The 19508-nt window shown below is 41.9% G+C and overlaps 1 protein-coding gene across 1 annotated transcript; it reads right to left on the reverse strand.

Annotated features, from left to right (window-relative positions):
- Window positions 1-562: 562 nt before the first annotated feature.
- Window positions 563-6510, reverse strand: LOC136493750 (sister chromatid cohesion 1 protein 2-like). Its single transcript, XM_066489896.1, has 15 exons — window positions 6202-6510; window positions 5108-5576; window positions 4986-5026; window positions 4746-4792; window positions 4432-4493; window positions 4258-4353; window positions 4020-4169; window positions 3641-3900; window positions 3366-3561; window positions 2261-2397; window positions 1770-2179; window positions 1648-1684; window positions 1538-1562; window positions 1308-1440; window positions 563-968 (listed from the first exon to the last, which is right to left on the reverse strand). The coding sequence occupies exons 1-15, from the start codon at window positions 6332-6334 to the stop codon at window positions 858-860; spliced, it is 2307 nt and encodes a 768-aa protein (XP_066345993.1). The 5' UTR covers window positions 6335-6510; the 3' UTR covers window positions 563-857.
- Window positions 6511-19508: the final 12998 nt, after the last annotated feature.

Below are 19508 nucleotides of genomic sequence, written 5' to 3' on the forward strand. Positions count from 1 at the left end.
ACTGTCGGAGATACTCTTAGGACCCAGATTTCGTTGGCTTTTTAAGCTAGAACCGCTCTACTGCCCAAGGAGTCAAGGGCATTACAACCGTTGATCACAAACCATTCACTATAGTAAAGGCGTTCAGAGTGAACATACGATCGCTTTCTCTGATTCATAAAAAAAGCGCTGGAAGTGCTTGCTTGTCTCAGAATTAGAACAAAATTCTCAACAATCACATGTGCAAAAAAAGAACCGAATGGGTAAGTCCGTCTACTCATTTCTCACTTTTTTGTTTAGTCGGTAAAATAGAATAACCTTTGTTTGGTTTATGAAATTAGATAGCCAAATAGGTTGATACATCGTCACCTCATTCCTCACAACCTAATAACTATTAATACTAGTAAAAATAAAGTCATTTCACAAAATTTGAGAAATCGACTCAAGATGCACACCACATCATCTAAGATGAAGTGACCTCAAACCAAATACCATAAATGTGTTTGGCAATTTTAACAGCATGACGAGCTTCGAAAATTAAATTGACTTCACATGCTGGACAGAAGAAACTGTATGTGATTTGCCCGAGAATACTCAAATGGTATGAAACGATACTGGCAAATGCCATCGAACATTCAACACTAGAGAAGAGAACCATGATATACGTCTGTCATTAATTTAGAACTAAATCACTAACTCAAACATATCCTATGCTCCTAACCAGCTAACGCTCATACACATGCGCCAATGAGCAGCTCATATATACATCTGAATTCGAACCACCATCTAAAAGATACTACATGAGATAGATAATACTGAGTTAGGTCTGGCCATAAAACTCCCCTTAAACAAAGGAGCATGCTAAGCTAATCTGACAATTAGTTCCCACAGCGCTGAAGCTCTGCTTCAAGTTTTGGAGTCGCTGAGAGTATGATATCATCATAATGCTGTTCTTGTTTAACTTCTACAAGCCCACGGTTCTTCAGAACCTGCAGGCAAAAACATGCACAAGGATACAAGGATTTTACTATTTACTAATACTAATAAGCTGCAAAGTACAGATAATTTCTAGTGAATAGAGTGGAACTATGATGGATGAAATGAAGAAAATGAGATGCCCAAGATTCATAGCATCCCATTTTTTTTTATTAGTATATACTTTGATTTGGCCGCAAGAAAGGAAAGAATAGCTCAGGATTGGAACGGAAATATGAACAGAACTTGAATTATCATTACCCAATAGCAATACAAAGACAGATCCATCTTTCAACAAAGAAATCTGAAGTCACACAGATTATCATTCAAGCAGGAAATTACAGAAACCATACCAGAGTTTCATAGAAGAATGATGCTGCAGTTTTCCTCTTTGTCCCTTCAAGGACTTGACTGAGACTTAAAGTAGTAGTTCCCTCCTTTTTCTTCTGGTCCAGGAATAGCTGATGGAGGAGACTTGCTATTTTCCTAAATTAGTAAATTCAGATAAGCGATAAGCAACAGACTAGTGGGCCAGAAGCAGGAAGGAAATAGTTATAAGCAACAGAACAAGATCATTAGCTACCTAGTCCTGGTTGAATTCTGCAAACCTGCAAAACAGCAATGTGCATATAAGAGCCTGGCAAACTTAAGAAACATCACAGCATAAGCACAAGCTATAACAGTTCCATATACCTTCATCTCTGGAGTGCTCTTCGTCCACAAGAATATCCTGCGAGCGAATGTCATTTCAAAAGCATTAGTTTGCATCGTAAATCATAGACGATTCTATCAAGCGGGTTTGATGCATAGCTTACCTCATCTATATTATCTACAGAAGCATTCAGTGCTTCAATGTGCAACGGAATTTGGTTTTCTGATTCATGTAGTCCGTTCTTCGGTGGTGCTTTGGAACTAGGTTCATCTCCTTTGACTTGAGTGCTCTTCTCTTTGATTGTATCTTCATTACATGCACAAACTTCGTCTTGAACAGGCCAACTTTCTGTTTGACAGTCAACAGGAACCTCAGGGTCAATTGGCTCTTCCAGTTTCCTCTTTCTTGATGCATCTAAAATGCTTTCTCGTTCTGTGCTTCCAGTATCCTTGCAAGCATGGATGGATTCAGAGTGTTCATAGGAAAGACGCCTCCGGGCTTTAACTGATTCCTCGCATGAACTTTCAGGTGCCTCTGGTGCAGTACCGTGTGCAAGGGGGATTGTAGTCTGATCTGTCAAAATAAGAGGACACACTCAGTTATTAAAGGTTACATCAATAATTGCACCTAATGAAGGATAAATAAGTGACCTACATGGAATCAGTGGATCCATGAAGGTGTACGGCAGAGATCCCAATTTTGCCACCCTCCAAATATCAAGATGAGTGTGAGGCGCCTTCCTTCTCTGCTGCACAAGATCACTTGCATTCTCTATTGCTCCTCTCAACATCCTACAATAAGAAGGAACTAAAATATATTACCAAAATAATAAGATGTTACAGTTCAGTGGAACCATGGAACAGTCCATAATATTCTGATATCACTTCAAAGAAAGTGCAGACCACCATCTACCTAGTCCCAACAAAAAGGAAAATGAAGAATATGGAAAACAAAACCCCTTGCCATTCAATTCAGGTGTTCGAAGTGAACAAAACTTCAATGAGAAAACGTATATGGCTTGTTTGACTTGATTAGGTTTCTTGAATCACTTCATCTGGTTTAAAATCATAGCAGTTAAAGGTCCACTCAACTATGGTCAATAAACCCTAGTGAGGCTATATAATTAAACACCAACAAACCAGCTTTTGGGATTTTGAATTAGCAAGGCATGAAATTAGAATGAAAGCTATTTTGCCATGTTGATTTTTAATACTCAAACTAAATGTTTTATGTTCCTAACCATTATCCAATGATTATGGTTTGAATTATACATGTTCCCTGTTAAAAGACACAGAGAAGCTCTCTTATGGAAAATCCAACCAAAAAGTTTGTATGAGATATCCCAAGCCCTCTTATGGAAAATTGGAAATTCCAACCAAAAAGCTTCTATGATATATGCATTTTCACAGATTTAAGCCTGCTCTTAGACTCAGCCTCTCCCTTTGGCCAAATAGCCTGTTGTAAAGTTTTTTAGTCTACCCTTGATGGTTCTGTACAGCTTTGCTTACTCTGTGTAAGGGGCAAGAACACCACAGTAGGGGTTTCCCCTACTGTATTTCCCTAAAAAAAAAACTTGTCTCAAATATATATGAAAGACAAATGTGTGCCGAGATTTATCAGATATGCCCAAAACCCAGCTTAAGGTGGTAAGGACAGCATAAGGTAACAATAGCTACTACACCAACATATTCAAACAATCAAGTACAAGTATTGCAACTGGTGAAACAGTTTGTACAAGCAAGCTAGAAGTTGTTCTTACTCATTTGACAGCACGGTGCCCTCATCATCAAACAATGACCAAGTTAACTTTCTCCTGACCCTCCGCTGGCTTTCTCGTTCCGTCTGTATATAATCCTGCTTATTGTATAAGAATGATCTTCTTCTTTTTCTAGTAGCCTGGCTCTTCTCAGTTTTAGCTGGTGTCCTAACCCCAAATCTAGAATAAGAGGATGGCCCTGGATCAGAAGTAAAGAAGTCCATAATGGGTATGATTAAGACCATAAGTAGAGCAGATAATTTTGTCACAAAACAGACCTGGGATACCCTCTTGCAAAGGCTCCGGAGTAGAAGGTGATAACTCATTATCTGCCCTTGTTTCACATCTTATGACAAGAGGCTCAAGTGACCCTTCTCCAGTGTCACTGCCAAGCCCTGGAAATCCTGCTGCAGGTGCGGCAGTATTCAATTTTCCTAGCAGTGAATCATTTTCTGATGCTTCAGTTGTGTAATTTGCACTCCGACTTCCACAAGCCATATTCTCCAGAGCATTATCAGAGTATTGCAGTTCTTGATTTCTGTTTCAAACATGCTTAATCTGATCAAGATCTATTAACAGTACGACCTAAAGATCTTGAAGTAAATGATTAGCTGTACCAAAAGAAAATTTGTGGGAAAAAATGTAGCTTTTACTCACTCTTGCAGAGGGATAGAAATCACAGTACAATCAGAACCCCCATTATTCTCATCCGTGTTCACTTCCCTTACAGAATTATCCCCAGTTTTGCTTTCCTTTGCAAGATCCTTTGCTTCAGCCACCAGATCCATCATCTCAGGTGGAAGAACACTGTTACAAATTCATTTTAGGAATCAGCAAGAGAAGAAATGTGCTCTTGTGCTGTTAAGGGCAGGAAGGCAACAGCAAGTATACTTACTCCTTCAATGGTGTGAACCAAGCAGAATCAGCATCCTTGTCCTCTATTTCAGGTTTATCCCCTTCAGTGAAGTCTAGAATATTATTTGGAAGAGCACTGCATTACAAGGAAGCTCAGAAATCCAGAGGACATAACGTTCTTTTAGCATCATTAGGAGGAAGCTCGGGTGCTTACATGTATTCCGGCATAAAAAAAGCAGAATCAACAGCATATGAACATGGTGTCGTCTGATAAGGCTGTAGCATTGAATAAACTTTAAGGTTCAGTTTTGCAAAGATGAAGCCAGCAATATTGCATCTTAATTCAAAGAGTACCACATGTCTAAGATGAAACTGAGTGTAATTAACTAATTATTTTGCAAAATAGTTCATGAAAGAGATGAAACTAACTTGGAACTACATATATTAAAAACTAACACCACACATCCATCGTGGGTCCATGCACATGCCAAAGTGACTGCCCAGATTGTAGGAGAGGGAGCTGCGTACCTCATAAAAATAGGGGGCATGATGTCTCTCGTCTCTCAATACAATATCTATACAAAAAAACAAAGCAGGGGATGTATAAAATGTTTAACAATCAAAAGGAAACAGGCACATATTTGCAACTTTTCAATTATATGCATTGCTAGGTCCAAAATGCAGAGGTCTGGTTGAAGTATCCCAATACAACAAAACCGATGAGAACAGAACAATATAAGTAAAGGCAAATGGTAGTGACATTATTACCTTGGTGTGCCGACTGATGGTGGTCATCACCTTCATCATCTCTGCAAAAAAAGGTTGAGAGTATAGCTAAGAAACCCCGTTCCATGTAATAATGAGACTAGTATATGACCAGGAATTCTTACGTATCTTCATCAATCCCCAAATCAAAAGAGTCAAGCTCAAATCTTGTCGGTCTTGTGAAGGTTGGCAGACCATTTGGTACACGTGCTTCTTTGATTACCACAGATATCCCTACAGTAACTTCTGTTTCTACCATTACAGAGTGGCCTTCACTTGATATTGCACTAGAGACTTCAGTTGTTCTCACAGCATGAACAGTTTTTGTTACTTTGCTGGTGTTTTGCTGGCCTGCCACTGACCTTCCTACACGGATATCTTTATTCACTTGCTTCAAAACTCTGGGTGTCGACCTTCCACTTGGCACAGTAGGTTCAGCAAGTTGACTTAGTTGAAATGACCGACGAAGCTCATAGGAATCATAGAGGATGAAATCTATTTTCTTGGAGAATATCCTAACAATTCCAAACAGAAGCGTTGCCAGTACTTCGAGGCGAAGTCCATGTTCGCTGTGCACATCCAAAATAATCTCATCTGCCAATGGTGAAATGAAAAGCGATAGCATTACAAACCCATTAGGAGAATTCCTGAACAAGGTTTATAAAAAGAAAGGTGCCCCCTTTATATCAACATCACCAACAACACTTGTACAGATCATCATCCAATTCAAGGCTACAAGTTGGCAGACAGATGGGTGAATTGCTTGACATGGTAAGTCTGTATGGTGCACCTGATTGTTGGGATTATGCTCAAATGGCATCAATGAAACCCTCCCTGACCTAAACCCCCCCAAACCTTGCACTCGCCAAAACCGTCTATAAAGATACAACCAAGACTGAGATGACAAATCTGAATTACACAAACTCCACACCGCAGGGAAAAAAGACACCAAACACACAAGAAGCCTTCCTCCCCTCGTGCCCATGTTCTCGAGCCCAAATTCCCCTCGCATACGGCCTTTAAATTTAAACATAAACTCCTACATAAACCCTTCCCTTCTCCCCGCTTCTCGCACTGTTCCAAACCAACATCACAAATTACTGTTTTAGAGAAGGACCCATCTGGCCCAACCCTTATCCGTGCACAAACTACTCTAACAAACCAGTGAAAAAAAAGAGGGATTTCTCTCGCATTGCAGGAGGGGACATGGAGTCGTTACCAACGGCGGCGACGATGTCCGTGCGCGCGACCTTGTCCCGACTGAGCTCTGACTCTTTGCAGGCCGACAACTTCCACACCGTCCGGACCGGGCCCTTCTTCCACAGCAGGGCGTTGGCGTTGGAGTGGACCATCTCCGCGGCCCCCCTCGTAACCGCTCGCGCGAAACGCCGAGCGCCGCCGTGGCAATGCAAGCGCCCACCCCGGCCTCAGACTGCGCCAACGGGCACCGGGAGTGGGAAAACCAGAGCACTCCGCGCGTGGGGGCGTGGCCGGCTGCGCGGTTTTTGGGTGGTTTCTGTGGGGGGGGCGTCTGACGAAAGCAGACGGAGGGGAAGGGGACTTCAAGGGGATGGAAGGAAGAGCCGGGGGGGGGGGGGACTGTGAGAAGTGAAACGGCTCGCGGGCGTGTGAAACATGACGTGACTGCCCCTCTTTTCGAGACGTTCAGTGTGTGATCGTTGGTTGGTTTCGACCAGGCTCAGGGGGTGTTTCGTTCTACGGACTAAATTTCAGTCTAGGGCCATGTTTAGTTGCCACTGAATCGGCGCCGCCGGATTTCCTGCCGTTTATGTAGCTACAGTAGCGTTTTGTTTTTATTTGGTAATAATTATCCAATCGTTGACTAATTAGGCTCAAAACGTTCGTCTCGCAAAGTACAACCAAACTGTGTAATTAGTTTTAAATTTCGTCAATATTTAGTACTCTATGCATGTACCGCAAATTTGATGTGACGGGGAATCTTCTTTTTGCATAGTGCCAAATTCAGGAATCAGAGGAACTAAACATGACCTAGGTTAATCGAATGTTTGATACTTATTTGAAGTATTAAATATAGACTAATTATAAAACTAACTGTATAGATTGAGATTAATTTACGAGACGAATCTATTAAGTATAATTACTCTATGATTTAATAATGTGGTGCTACAGTAAATATATGCTAATGATAGATTAATTATGCTTAATAGATTCATCTCGTAAATTAGTCTCCATATGTATAATTAGTTTTATAATTAACTCATATTTAGTCCTCCTAATTAGCATCCGAATGTCCAATGTGACAGGGACTAAACTTTAGTCTTCGAAACCAAACACCCCCTTATTAGCCAGCCAACAATGATTTTCTCTCGCAACAAACCAGCATCAGCTGGGTTTATTAGCCCAGAAAATAACCAACGAACAGACCAGTTGAGAATTTCAGGAGACTTTTTTTGTATTATTTATTTATATTTTCCTTCCTTTTCTTCCTGTTTACGTGTTTTGGATTTTGTTTGGACCAAGTCTTTTTGGATATGTGTTATTGCTTCCTATTTTATGAAGTCATTTTATGAACAGCCCGCGTTCTTTAAATGATCCCTGATATGGTAATCAGTACAGTTGATGATCCTGTTCGACTGGCTGAAAAACGACTGATACTGATGCTGATGCTGATTTGTCGTGAGAGAAAAATAACGTGATTTCGCTGAAACGATACGGCTAATAAGTTCGAGCGGACAGAGCAATCGATTGTCAGGTATGGTATTCAGTAGAGCATCAATGTGGCTACTGGCTAATGATTCATGTACGGAGTACTATCCAACTTCTGGGTTGGCTCAAAATTGTTCGCCCAGTTCAATCGAGGCCCGTCCAAGCTACCTCACGTGTGAAGTAAAGAATTTGATGTCCATTGTCAAAGCTTACAAGTTGTTTACACATTTCTTTTTCTGTAGCTTTAGCGATGGAGTATATGATGATGCTGTTTGGTTTGGCTTTTTTGCGCGGTAATGGTTCGCAGTTATAGTAAGATCACATTGCTCATTGTTTGGTTTGACTTTGACATAATCAATACTAAGGGATCGGGCATGTTCGGCTCATTTGGTCTTAGATTGTTTTAGCTTGTTTCAGCATATTCTCTCTCATATAATACTATTGAATCATCCAAAATCAGTCGAACTACGGTGCCAATCTGTACCAGCCGAACACTATCAATTAGCTCAGTTATCCACGCAACAAACCAAACGAATAGATGTTTTCTGTTAAATAGTAACGGATAGCTCTGACAAATAATTCCGTTATTATTACCACTCTTTTTTAGTAGTGTCTCATCCACCTCCCGATAATATCAGTTAGCTTAGCTATTCACGCAACAAACTAAGCGAATAGACATTTTCTGTAAAATAGTATCAGATAACACCGACAAAAAAGTTTTGGCGTTTCTCATTAAATAGTAACAGATAACACTGACAAATAGTTCATGTGGGGTACGACCCTGGATACCCACTGTCCAGCCCACAAGACGAAGTCTTTCGGAGCACGACTCTGCTCAGCGCCTCCCGTAAGACACCGGGAAGATATCCTGAAGATACTACGAGATCTGTTAGAATACGTATGGATTCCAAGATTCCTGTAATCTGTTATTACTTTCCGGTTATCTCTCAGATCTAATCGACTTGTAACTCTGCCCCCGGACTATATAAGGCGGGTAGGGACCCCCTCCAAACTCACACAATATCATACGATAGCTAATACAAACCAACAAACCACAGGAGTAGGGTATTACGTCATACTGACGGCCTGAACCTGTCTAACTCGTGTGTCTCTGTTGCCTTCTTGTTCTTGATCACACGCTTCTCTGCCGATTAATCTACCTTCATGGGATACCCTTCGGAGGACTGCCGACGATATTCTGTCGATGCTTCCGTTATAATTAACCACTCTTTTTTACTAAACATGAACCAAGCAGCGCCCTAGTTCTAAGTACAGTAGTGCCATCAGCCTGTTCGTTTGGCTATGGCTTGTCGTAAATGATCGTAAATTTTCAACCGGAACAGTATTTTTCTCTCACATAAACCAGTCAGCAGTACTTTTTCACGAACCAGCAACGATATAAACCAACCAACCGAACCATGGGTTTGCGGAGCACTTCACCTGTACGGCGTACGGTCACATTTTCAAACCGCTGGGAAGCAGGAACCAACCGGAAGGCGGAAAATGACCGTTGTAGATTCACTGCAAGCCCTCTGCGGTCATTTCTCCACCTTCACGGATGAGTATGACGACATGAGCGACGGGACCCACAACTCAAGGCAGTGCAGAACAGGCCCCACATTACGAGGGTCAAGTAAAACAAGGTGAACTTAACTGAGGTGGTGAATCACTGGCTTCCAGTGGGCCTGCTGTATATCTGGGGCCACCCGTAAGGCCGTAAGCCACACTGAATGAACCAGCCTGAATGCCTGATGTACGGTGGCTCTCGTCGACAGCTTCAGTTCCAGCGGCAGCGCATCGTTACCGCCCTGACAGAGGCCTGAGGGTGCGTGCAACGCCCGCTGGTTGGCTACCTTCCTCGGCAGCGACGAGTCCTGTTGGTGTCGGAGACGCACGAATAACTTCGGGCCTCGTTTAGATTCAAAGTTTTTTCACTCTCTTTCCATCACATCAAATCTTTGGACACATGCATAAAGTATTAAATGTAGATAAAAAAATAACTAATTACACAGTTTGATCGTAAATTACGAGACGAATCTTTTGAGTCTAGTTAGACCATGATTGGACAATAATTACCACATATAAACAAAAGTATTATAGTGCCAAATACTAATTCCTAGCCGCGAACTAAACAATGCCTCGGTGTCGGGCGCTGGGCTGCGTGCGCCGACGTGGTTCGCAGGCGAAGCATGATCATCTGCTAGGCCTCGTCGTTCGAGTAGCTGCCGCCCGGGGTGGTTCTCCAGTAGCCACACAATGCACCAGTACGTACTGCTCAGCGCGCACCAATCACACGAGTCCAATCTAATCAATCAATCATAAGAGCAGGTACAAAGGCCACGTCCCTTGACTTATAAGGCTAATTCATCTCTATTTCCATTTTCTTAAAAGAAATATTCTATTCTAGTCATCGAGATTCTCTACTCTATATCCATTTCTTCCGCACTCGTATTATCTCTATTCCATACTCTATACCTACTATTCTATATTTTATTCTCCTCCCTCCCCCTCTCTCTCTCACCAACACTCTATCTCTGCTACAGTGCGCTACAGTGTTTTGTGCGCCTCCCTCGCCTGCGCTGTCTGTAGCGGTGGCAGACCCGGCCGGTACGCTAGCGCGTGCGTTGCAGGCGCGCGGTACGCCACCGCTAGTGTACCGGCCGTTTTACCGGGCAGCGGTGCGACAGCCTAACAACTCAGAGTAATCCTACGTGGATGAGAGAGAAAAAGAAGGGGACAAGCAGTTTGGCGACGCAGGTTTGCGCCGAGCTGCAGCACCACAAAACTGTTAAGAAACAGTGAACAGACACCAGTGATCTCATCAACAGATGAAGAGAATTAGCAGTTAGTTAGTATAAGTAGTTAGAACTACGAAGGGGCATGTCCCTTTGGTGGTAGACTGTTCCAGTGAAAAGTTGCTTTTTTCCGAACAGCCACGTCAGTACGACGTCCGTACAACGTGACCCTTCACTTGTATATAATCTAAGAGATCAATGAAAACAACAGTTGTTTCCAAATTATTGTTCATTTACATTCATTGTTTAACACATTATCAGCACATTTGCTCTTTTGGATAGGCGAAAGAGAATGACGACGACAGAGGCACATGCCCCTAAACCCCCATCGGTAAGCATGGCAAGGATCGACTTACCGTCATATGTTGTTCGTCGACTGTTCTTCGCCCTTCGTCGCGTCGGCGGAGTTCGCCGTGGCCCGATCCGTCACCACGGCCACCATGGACAACGCCGCAGCGTCTTCGAGCGCCTTAGGCCTCGTGTTCGCCGCAACATTGCCCATGGTCATGACCATGGTCCTTTCGGCCGCCTCTTCGACTCCGTTGTTCGTGGCTTCCGTTCCAATGCAGTTCCTCGCCGCCGATGGACTCCAGTTCATGGCCGCCATGCTTCTCCTCCGCGCGATCTACGTCTGTAGAGCCAACCACCATCTCCTTGCCTTGGCTTGGACGGTGTCGACCCCAGCAACGCTACGCCTCCAACGGTTGAAGCCCCGGCGCCACCAGTCGTGGAAGCCCCGGCGCCGCCCATTGATGAAGTGGTTGCCGAGCCCATCGTTATACCCGCGTACGTCCCCATGGAGCCGATGTCGCCGGCACCTTCAACGCCTCGCTTCTGGTGCGACTTCTGCAAGGAGTTCACCTCGATCCCGCACACGCTTGAGTACTCATACTCGCTGCCAACGCCCACACCAGCCTCTCCGACTCCAATGGCGACAGGCAATGGCGTCCCCCCGCTCGATCTATGGTTTCTGAACACACGGGCTGCTCCCGCGCTTGACGCCATGAAGATTGAGGAAGAGGAAGATGTGGTGATCGGCCTCGGCATCGGCGACATCTTCAACAGCGCGGCGAGGTCTAGCGTCTCGTCGTACTTCTTCCTCGACAGGGCCGGACCCTCGGCTCCGCCTCCGGCATGCGCGGGCCCCTCGGCTCCTCCTCCGGCGGTGACCCCGCCAACGGCTCCTCCGCCCGCGACACGCGCGAAGGCTGCGGCCCGCATGAAGGAGAAGGCTCTCCTGGCTCCTCCAACTTCTACTGAGGGCAGCGCCACCACGCCCCACACTATTTGCTGCCTCATCGCCCGCAGGGTGGCCGCCGTGGACAGGCGCCCGAAGATCTGTCGAGGGACTTGGAACCCGGCTGTGCTCGGCCTCCCGTCGGTGGAGGTGCTCAACATGGCTAGCGGCGGCAGCGGCTTCTACTCCCCCGACGAGGGGGAGTCCTCCTCGAACTGAAGACCGGTGACAGCGGTGGCGCAGTGGAGTGTGATGGCGAGGTGGCTTGCGGCGATGATGGTGTCTGTTTTTTACAAGGCAGTGGCGGCGAGCAGGGGCTGTGAAACCCTATCTATCGCTTGCTCCTTGCCTTTTAAAGGCTTGTGCCCACAAATGGGCTGGCTCAATGGCCTGCGCCCTACCCTTCCTCCCTGCTGTCTACTGTGCACCCAACTGGACCAGGCTAGGCCAAAACGAAAATGGCTTGTTCCTGATTCTTTTGGCCCGACTAACTCCTTCTGTTTTATTTATTTTTCTGCATTAATTCGTCAATGACTATGTTAGTCTCTTATAATTATGTGCTGTAAAATTAAGTACTATTGTGTTTAGTCGCTGTCTTTAACTATAGTTGTACTTGTGATATTTTATCATTGTAAAATATCCATTTATGATATTATTCAAAGTATTTGTCCCTGTATGTATGGCAAATCTAATAAAATAATATCCTTGTTATTACGACCATGATCTTGCAAATTATTTATTCATTAATCATTTTTGCAATCGATCATTTTATTTATGCCCCTTTTATGCTTTTTGACTTTAAAGCACTACGCGCTTAAACAATGGATGCGACATTTTATGTATATTTTCTCATCAATTGTATAACGCGCATGTTCCCTATTTGTTTATTGGCCATACACAAGGTAGCACCATTGTTGCTACTGCGGGATCTACACTAAGGAAACACTTAGTGACTATCCTCAACGTGCGTACCCAACATCACAAATGAGAACATTTGGTCTACATCTTTTCACAAAGATGACTACCATTAATTCGCATTCCTATTGGCCATACACAAGGTAGCACCATAGTTGCTACTGTAGGATCTACACTAAGTCCACAACTTAGTGACTATCCTCAACGCGCGTATCCAATTCGTTTGTGAATTGACTAAGGTCTACATCATTTTTGATGACTACCTTAAGACGTGTTTATACAACTTGTATAATTACTTAGCATCTACTATTAATACAGACTATGCCCAATTTGAGGTCTTCACTTTTATGGTGACTACCTCCATTATTTCATTATGCACATGAGATCTTTATAGCATTAATAATACAAGATTTATCTTGTCTCTATTTTGCATCCCATAATTACAATACACCACAACATTTTAATAACTTAAAATATTTTGATGGTTTGCCTCGTGTAGGATCAATGACCGTCAAAGAGTTTGATTTGCTTGCTCTAGATGGCCACAATTATCCCATATGGGCTGTGAACGAAAAGGTTAGTCTTGCGTCCCGTGGACTTTTATCGAGCTGTGTTACCACCCGAAGAGGGTGTTGCACCACTTGAAGATCAACATGTATACATGGCCCTATATCTCATTAGGAGCCATATTCATCCTGACCTTAATGCTGAATACTTGTTGGAAGAGAACCCACGAAATCTATGGAATTCTCTTAAGCAACGCTATGAACAACAAAATGCACTTGTCCTGCCTGTGGCCAACTATGAGTGGACGCAACTTCGCTTACAGAATTTTAAAACTATGAGTGATTACAACCATGTTGTTCATAGGATTTGCTCAAAGTTGTAATTCTGCGAGAAAGAACCTACAGATGCGGATAAAATAGAAAAGACTCTGTCTACTATGCTTTCCTCTGAAAGGATTCTTCAACAACAATACTGTGAAAGACGTTTCCAGGTTTATTCTGAGCTTATACAAACTTTATTTGAGGCCGAAAAACATTCTGAACTTATGGTTTGGAAACAAAATATTTCCAAACTCTTACAAAAAGACAAGGAAATGTTTTGACAATCGCCGGCGCAATGCTACAATAGTTGGATCTGGTCGTGCCACTATTGTACTCCCCATGGGTACCCAAATTACAATTGAGGATGCATTATTGTATCCTAATTCAAAGCGTACCTTGTTAAGTTATAGAGATATCCGTCAAAATGATTTCCATATAGAAACCCGTGATGACAATAATGAGGAAATTCTTCTTGTTACTAAAAATAGCGGATATGGCAAACAAATTGTTGAGAAAATTCCCTCTTTTTCGTCTAGATTGTACTACACATACATCAAACCCGTATCGCATGTTGCGTACAAGGTAATTTTTCAGAATGTTGATGCATTCAAAATTTGGCATGAACGCCTTGGCCATCCTAGTATAGGGATGATGCGAAAAATTATCAACAATTCTAAAGGTCATGAGTTAAATACTGCTAAATTCCCATAATCTTCAGATTTTATGTGCACTTCATGCGCTACAGGGAAATTGATCATGTGGCCATCGCCCGTTAAGATCCAAAATGAGTCACTAAAATTTCTTGAACGCATTCAAGGAGATATTTGTGGCCCTATACAACCAACGTCTGGACCGTTCAGATACTTCATGGTTCTAATAGATGCATCTACTAGATGGTCTCATGTGTGTCTTTTGTCCACACGTAACCATGCATTTGCAAAAATTATTGCTCAAGTTATTAGACTTAGAGCACATCATCCTGAACATCAAATTCAATCAATTCGAATGGACAATGCTGCTTAATTTTCCTCAAAGGCTTTCAACGATTATTGTATGGCTTTGGGAATTCAAGTTCAGCACTTTGTCCCATATGTCCATACACAAAATGGTTTAGCAGAATCTCTTATTAAGAGAATTAACTCATTGCAAGACCGTTATTACAAAATTGCAACCTACCAACTTCATGTTGGGGTCATGCAGTCTTACGCGCTGCTGACTTAATTCAATTGCGACCAACTACATATCACGTAGTCTCCCCATTGCAATTAGTACGTGGGAATATGCCAAATATTTCCCATATGCAAAAATTCGATTGCGCTGTATACGTACCAATCTCATTGCCTAAGCGTACTTCTATGGGCCCACATAGGAAACTTGGTATCTATGTGGGATATCAATATCCATCAATTATCAACTACCTCAAGCCTCTTACAAGGGACTTATTCATGGCCTGATACGCTGACTGCATATTTAATGAGGACCATTTCCTGACATTAGGGGGAGATTTCAAGTACCAAAATGAATGCCAAGAAATCATCTGGAATGCCTGAGGCATTCCCCCCTCAAATCCACATACTCTAGAGACTGAACAACAAGTTTAGAAAATCATAAACTTGCAACATATTTGCAAATAACCTGCCAGAAGTATTTACTGGTTATAAGGGTGTCACTAAATCCTCTTATCCTGCTCGCAATGCGCCTGAAAAAGTGGAGGTACTAATAAAAACCATTCAACTCCCACTTTCAAAGAAGAGGGGGAGAAGTACGGCCGCTCCTAAGGATAATGCTATAAGTAAACATCTGAGGATATCGAGGGCTAAATCCTCCAAATCAGTAAATCTAAGCCAACCTCAAGTTGGTAGACACCCAATAGTGGATAGAAATCCAACATCAGGACCAAATCCACAACCTGGATCAATGGTGCATCTAAATTCTGGTTCTAGGATATCGGAACACCCTGACTCCATAGTTTTGGGAAATGTTGAGTCAAATAATGGGGTGAAAGAAATTTCCATCAATTACATAGATTCTAGAGAATCATACGATCGTAAGACTACTGTTGTCGACATGTACTTCTCAGCAGCAATTGTAGAAATATTTCTTAATGATCTAGATCCCAAGACCATGGCAGAGTGCAAAAAGCGCTCGGACTGGGCTCAATGGAAAGAAGCAATTCAAGTTGAGATAGCTTCGCTCACTAGAAGAGGGGTATTCACATCTGCAATACCTACACCTTCCAAAGTCTTTCCTGTAGGCTTTAAATGTGTTTTCATCTGGAAACGGAATGAGAACAATGAGGTGGTGAGATATAAAGCGAGGCTAGTAGCACAAGGGTTCACGCAGAGACCCAACATTGATTACAATGAAACATATTCTTCAGTAATGAGTGGAATTACTTTTCGATACTTAATATCATTGGCGGTTCAAAATCATCTATCTATATAGTTGATGGATGTGGTGACATCATATCTATATGGGTCACTTGATTCGGACATATACATGAAGGTTCCCAATGGAATCCAAATTTTGAATCCAAAAGCAAATCGCAACATGTATTATGTAAAACTACAAGTCATTATATGGCTTGAAGCAGTCGGGACGAATGTGGTATAACCGACTGAGAGAATTCCTTCTAAAGAAAGGATACACTAATAATGATGATTGCCCATGTGTTTTCATTAAGAAATCTCGAATGGGATTTTGTATTATATCCATGTATGTTGATGATTTAAATATCATTGGCAGCCCAAAGGATATAGATGAAGCACGCAAACATCTAAAGAGGGAATTCGAGATGAAGGATTTGGGTAAGACCAAGTATTGCCTAGGCTTACAACTTGAGCACCGTCCTTCCGGGATTTTAGTGCATCAATCAGCCTATATCCAGAAAATATTAGAGAAATTCAATATGGATAAATCATACCCTAATAAAACTCCGATGGTTGTTCGTTCCTTAGAAATAGGGAAAGATCCATTTAGACCATGGGATATTGGGGAAAAGATGTTGGGATCAGAGATCCCATATCTCAGTGTCATTGGCGTACTTATGTATCTTGCAAATTGCACCAGGACTGATATCGTATTTGTAGTGAACTTACTAGCTAGGCATAGTGCGGACCTAACTCGCCATCATTGGACGGGAGCGAAGTGTATCCTTAGAGGCACAAAGGATCTTGGTTTATTCTTCAAGAAAAATCATGATCCCAATATGATTGGTTATACTGATGTAGGTTACTTATCTGATCCTTATAATGGAAAATCCCAAACAGGATTTGTATTCCTACATAGAGATACAGCTATTTCATGGAAGTCTTCTAAGCAGACTCTGACAGCGACTTCTACTAATCATTCTGAAATTATTGCTCTATACGAGGCATCACGAGAATGTGTATGGCTTCGTATAATGATTAACCACATACAATAGTCATGTGGTATTGGTTCAATTGAATCACCTACAATTATCTATGAAGATAATTTTGCTTGTGTTACACAGATGCAAACATGTTACACAAAGAGCAATATCACTAAGCATACTATTCCAAAACTGTTTTATCACCATGAATTACAAAAAGCGGGAAATAAACATCTTGTAAATCAAGTCATGTGATAATCTCGCTGACCTATTTAGTAAGTCCTTACCAACTTCTGTGTTTTAAAAATTGGTACATGGAATTGGCATGCGGCGACTTCGAGATTTGCCAGAATCAGAGGGAGACATCTCCTAGATGTTGACCTATACCAGCATCATATTATACTCTTTTTTTTCACAAGTTTTACTTATATGGTTTCTTATTAAAGTTTTTAATGAGGTAATATTAACATAAGCATGCGTCATATTTCCTATTTTCCCCACCGGGGTTTTTGTGGGAAATATCAAAGACACATATTGCCCTCATAACTCATCCATAATTTTTCCCTAAAAAGGTTTTTCATGTGAGTTATCCAAGAGGCAATACCAATAATATGTCGTCATATTTTCTCCTAATTTTCCCACTAGGTTTTTACAGGAGTTTTAGCGACATATCACTTTATATTGCTCATATTTTTCCTAAAATGGTTTTTGGGGGAGTAATCTATATGTCGTATCTCCTATATTTTTCCCTACTTGGGTTTTTAATGGGACACCAATGACATAATGATTTATTTAAATCACACTCATATATGCTATTTTCTCCTTATTTTCCTATATGGTTTAAAGAAGTTTTTATAGCATATCTATACATACATATTTCTCATATTTTCACACAGGGTTTTTTGGGGAATCCAAGCATACAGCTGCATTGATCTCAAAGAAGATTCGATTAAGGAGGAGTGTTAAGAAATGGTGTCTGTTCCTAACAGACACCAATGATCTCATCAACAGATGAAGAGAATTAGCAGTTAGTTAGTATAAGCAGTTAGAACTATGAAGGGGCATGTCCCTTTGGTAGTAGGCTGTTCCAGTGAATAGTTGCCTTTTCCCAAACAGTCACGTCCGTACGACGTCTGTACAACACGGCCCTTCACTTGTATATAATCTAAGAGATCAATAAAAGTAACAGTTGTTCCCCAAATCATTGTTTATTTACATTCTCTGTTTAACAAAAACATGTTGCAGAGCCAATTTAGCGCTGAGCTAGTCGATTAGGGACTCAGGCTATGGGCCTTTCTCGATCCTGTTTGCATCGTCTCTTATTTTTGTTGTGAAACAATACCTATACGCGAACGGACGTCTACAGACAAACATGTGTCTCTTCATGAGTGATCTCATCCATCAAGCACAGGATTAGTGGATAGGATTAGATAGTTAGTTGTAGTCCCAAATGGCATGTCTTTTGGGAATAGTCTTGACTCTTCGTGGCACCCCTTCACTTGTATAAATATATTTCAGAGATCAATGAAAGGAATAGTTCTCCCAAAATCTTGTTCATTTACATTTACGCTTTAACACGTTATCAGCACTGTTTCGCTCTCTCTGCACTCGCTCGAAAGGGAGAGGCAGAAGTCGATAAAGAAGATCGAGAGAACAGAAGAGGCCTACGTCGAGAACGGAGAAGTATCCAAGATGGAGGTTGTGATCTCCGTCGACTGGCTGTTGCTTTTTGCAACTCATATTCTTTCCTAAGAAGAACAGGAGGCACCGAATATCTTATATTTGCATCATATTGCAAAGAATCTGCCAGAAACATTTACTGATAATAAGGGTGTCACAAAATCTTCTTATCCTACATATAATGCGCCTGAAAGAATGGAGGTACCAATTAAAGCCATTCAACTCCCACTTCCAAAGAAGAGGGGGAGAAGTACGACCGCTCCTAAGGATAATGCTCCAAGTAAGCGTCCGAGGATACCGAGGATAATATCCTCCAAATCAGTAAATCCAAGCCAACCTCAAGTTGGTAGACACCCAAAATGGATGAGCATCCAAAACCTGGATCAAAATCCGCCCGGATCAACGGTGCATCCAAATTCTGATCCTAGAACATTGGAACACCCTGACTCCATATGGGAAATGACTCGGAGTCCAAAAGGGTTAATATTTTCACATGCTATATTGATTTCAAGAACCGAATCAATCATTTAAAGACTACAAATTGTCGCAGCATGTACTCCTCAAAGATTGTTTTTTTACCTTACTGGATCCAGACCAGAAGTCCTAGGCAGAGTGTCTTCACACTCAAATTTGGTCAAACTAAAAGGTGGCAATTAAGGAGATTGCTCTTGTTCAATGATGAGAAGTATTACCACAGTAATATCTTCCCTCAGAGTTTCTTTTCAGAAGCAAGGTGGTGAACAATAAGAGCTTGTAGCATATGGTTTTACGCAGAGACCCAGCATAGCATACCCCATGGTATGTGTGAAAATAAAGTTTTTCAAATTCAATAATTGGTATATCAAATGAATTTGATAGATTCGAACGTATAAGTCCCAATGGACTTCATATTCTGAATCCAAATACAAATCGCAACATACATTGTGTATAATTAAGCATGATTGCGTATATTGATTGTTTTGATATCACCATGATATAAAAATAATTATGCAATCATTTGAGATACAAATTCCATCATGTGGATTCGAGATG

The sequence above is a fragment of the Miscanthus floridulus genome, chromosome 11 (assembly GCF_019320115.1).
Source record: "Miscanthus floridulus cultivar M001 chromosome 11, ASM1932011v1, whole genome shotgun sequence".
NCBI classification, from domain to species: Eukaryota; Viridiplantae; Streptophyta; class Magnoliopsida; order Poales; family Poaceae; genus Miscanthus; species Miscanthus floridulus.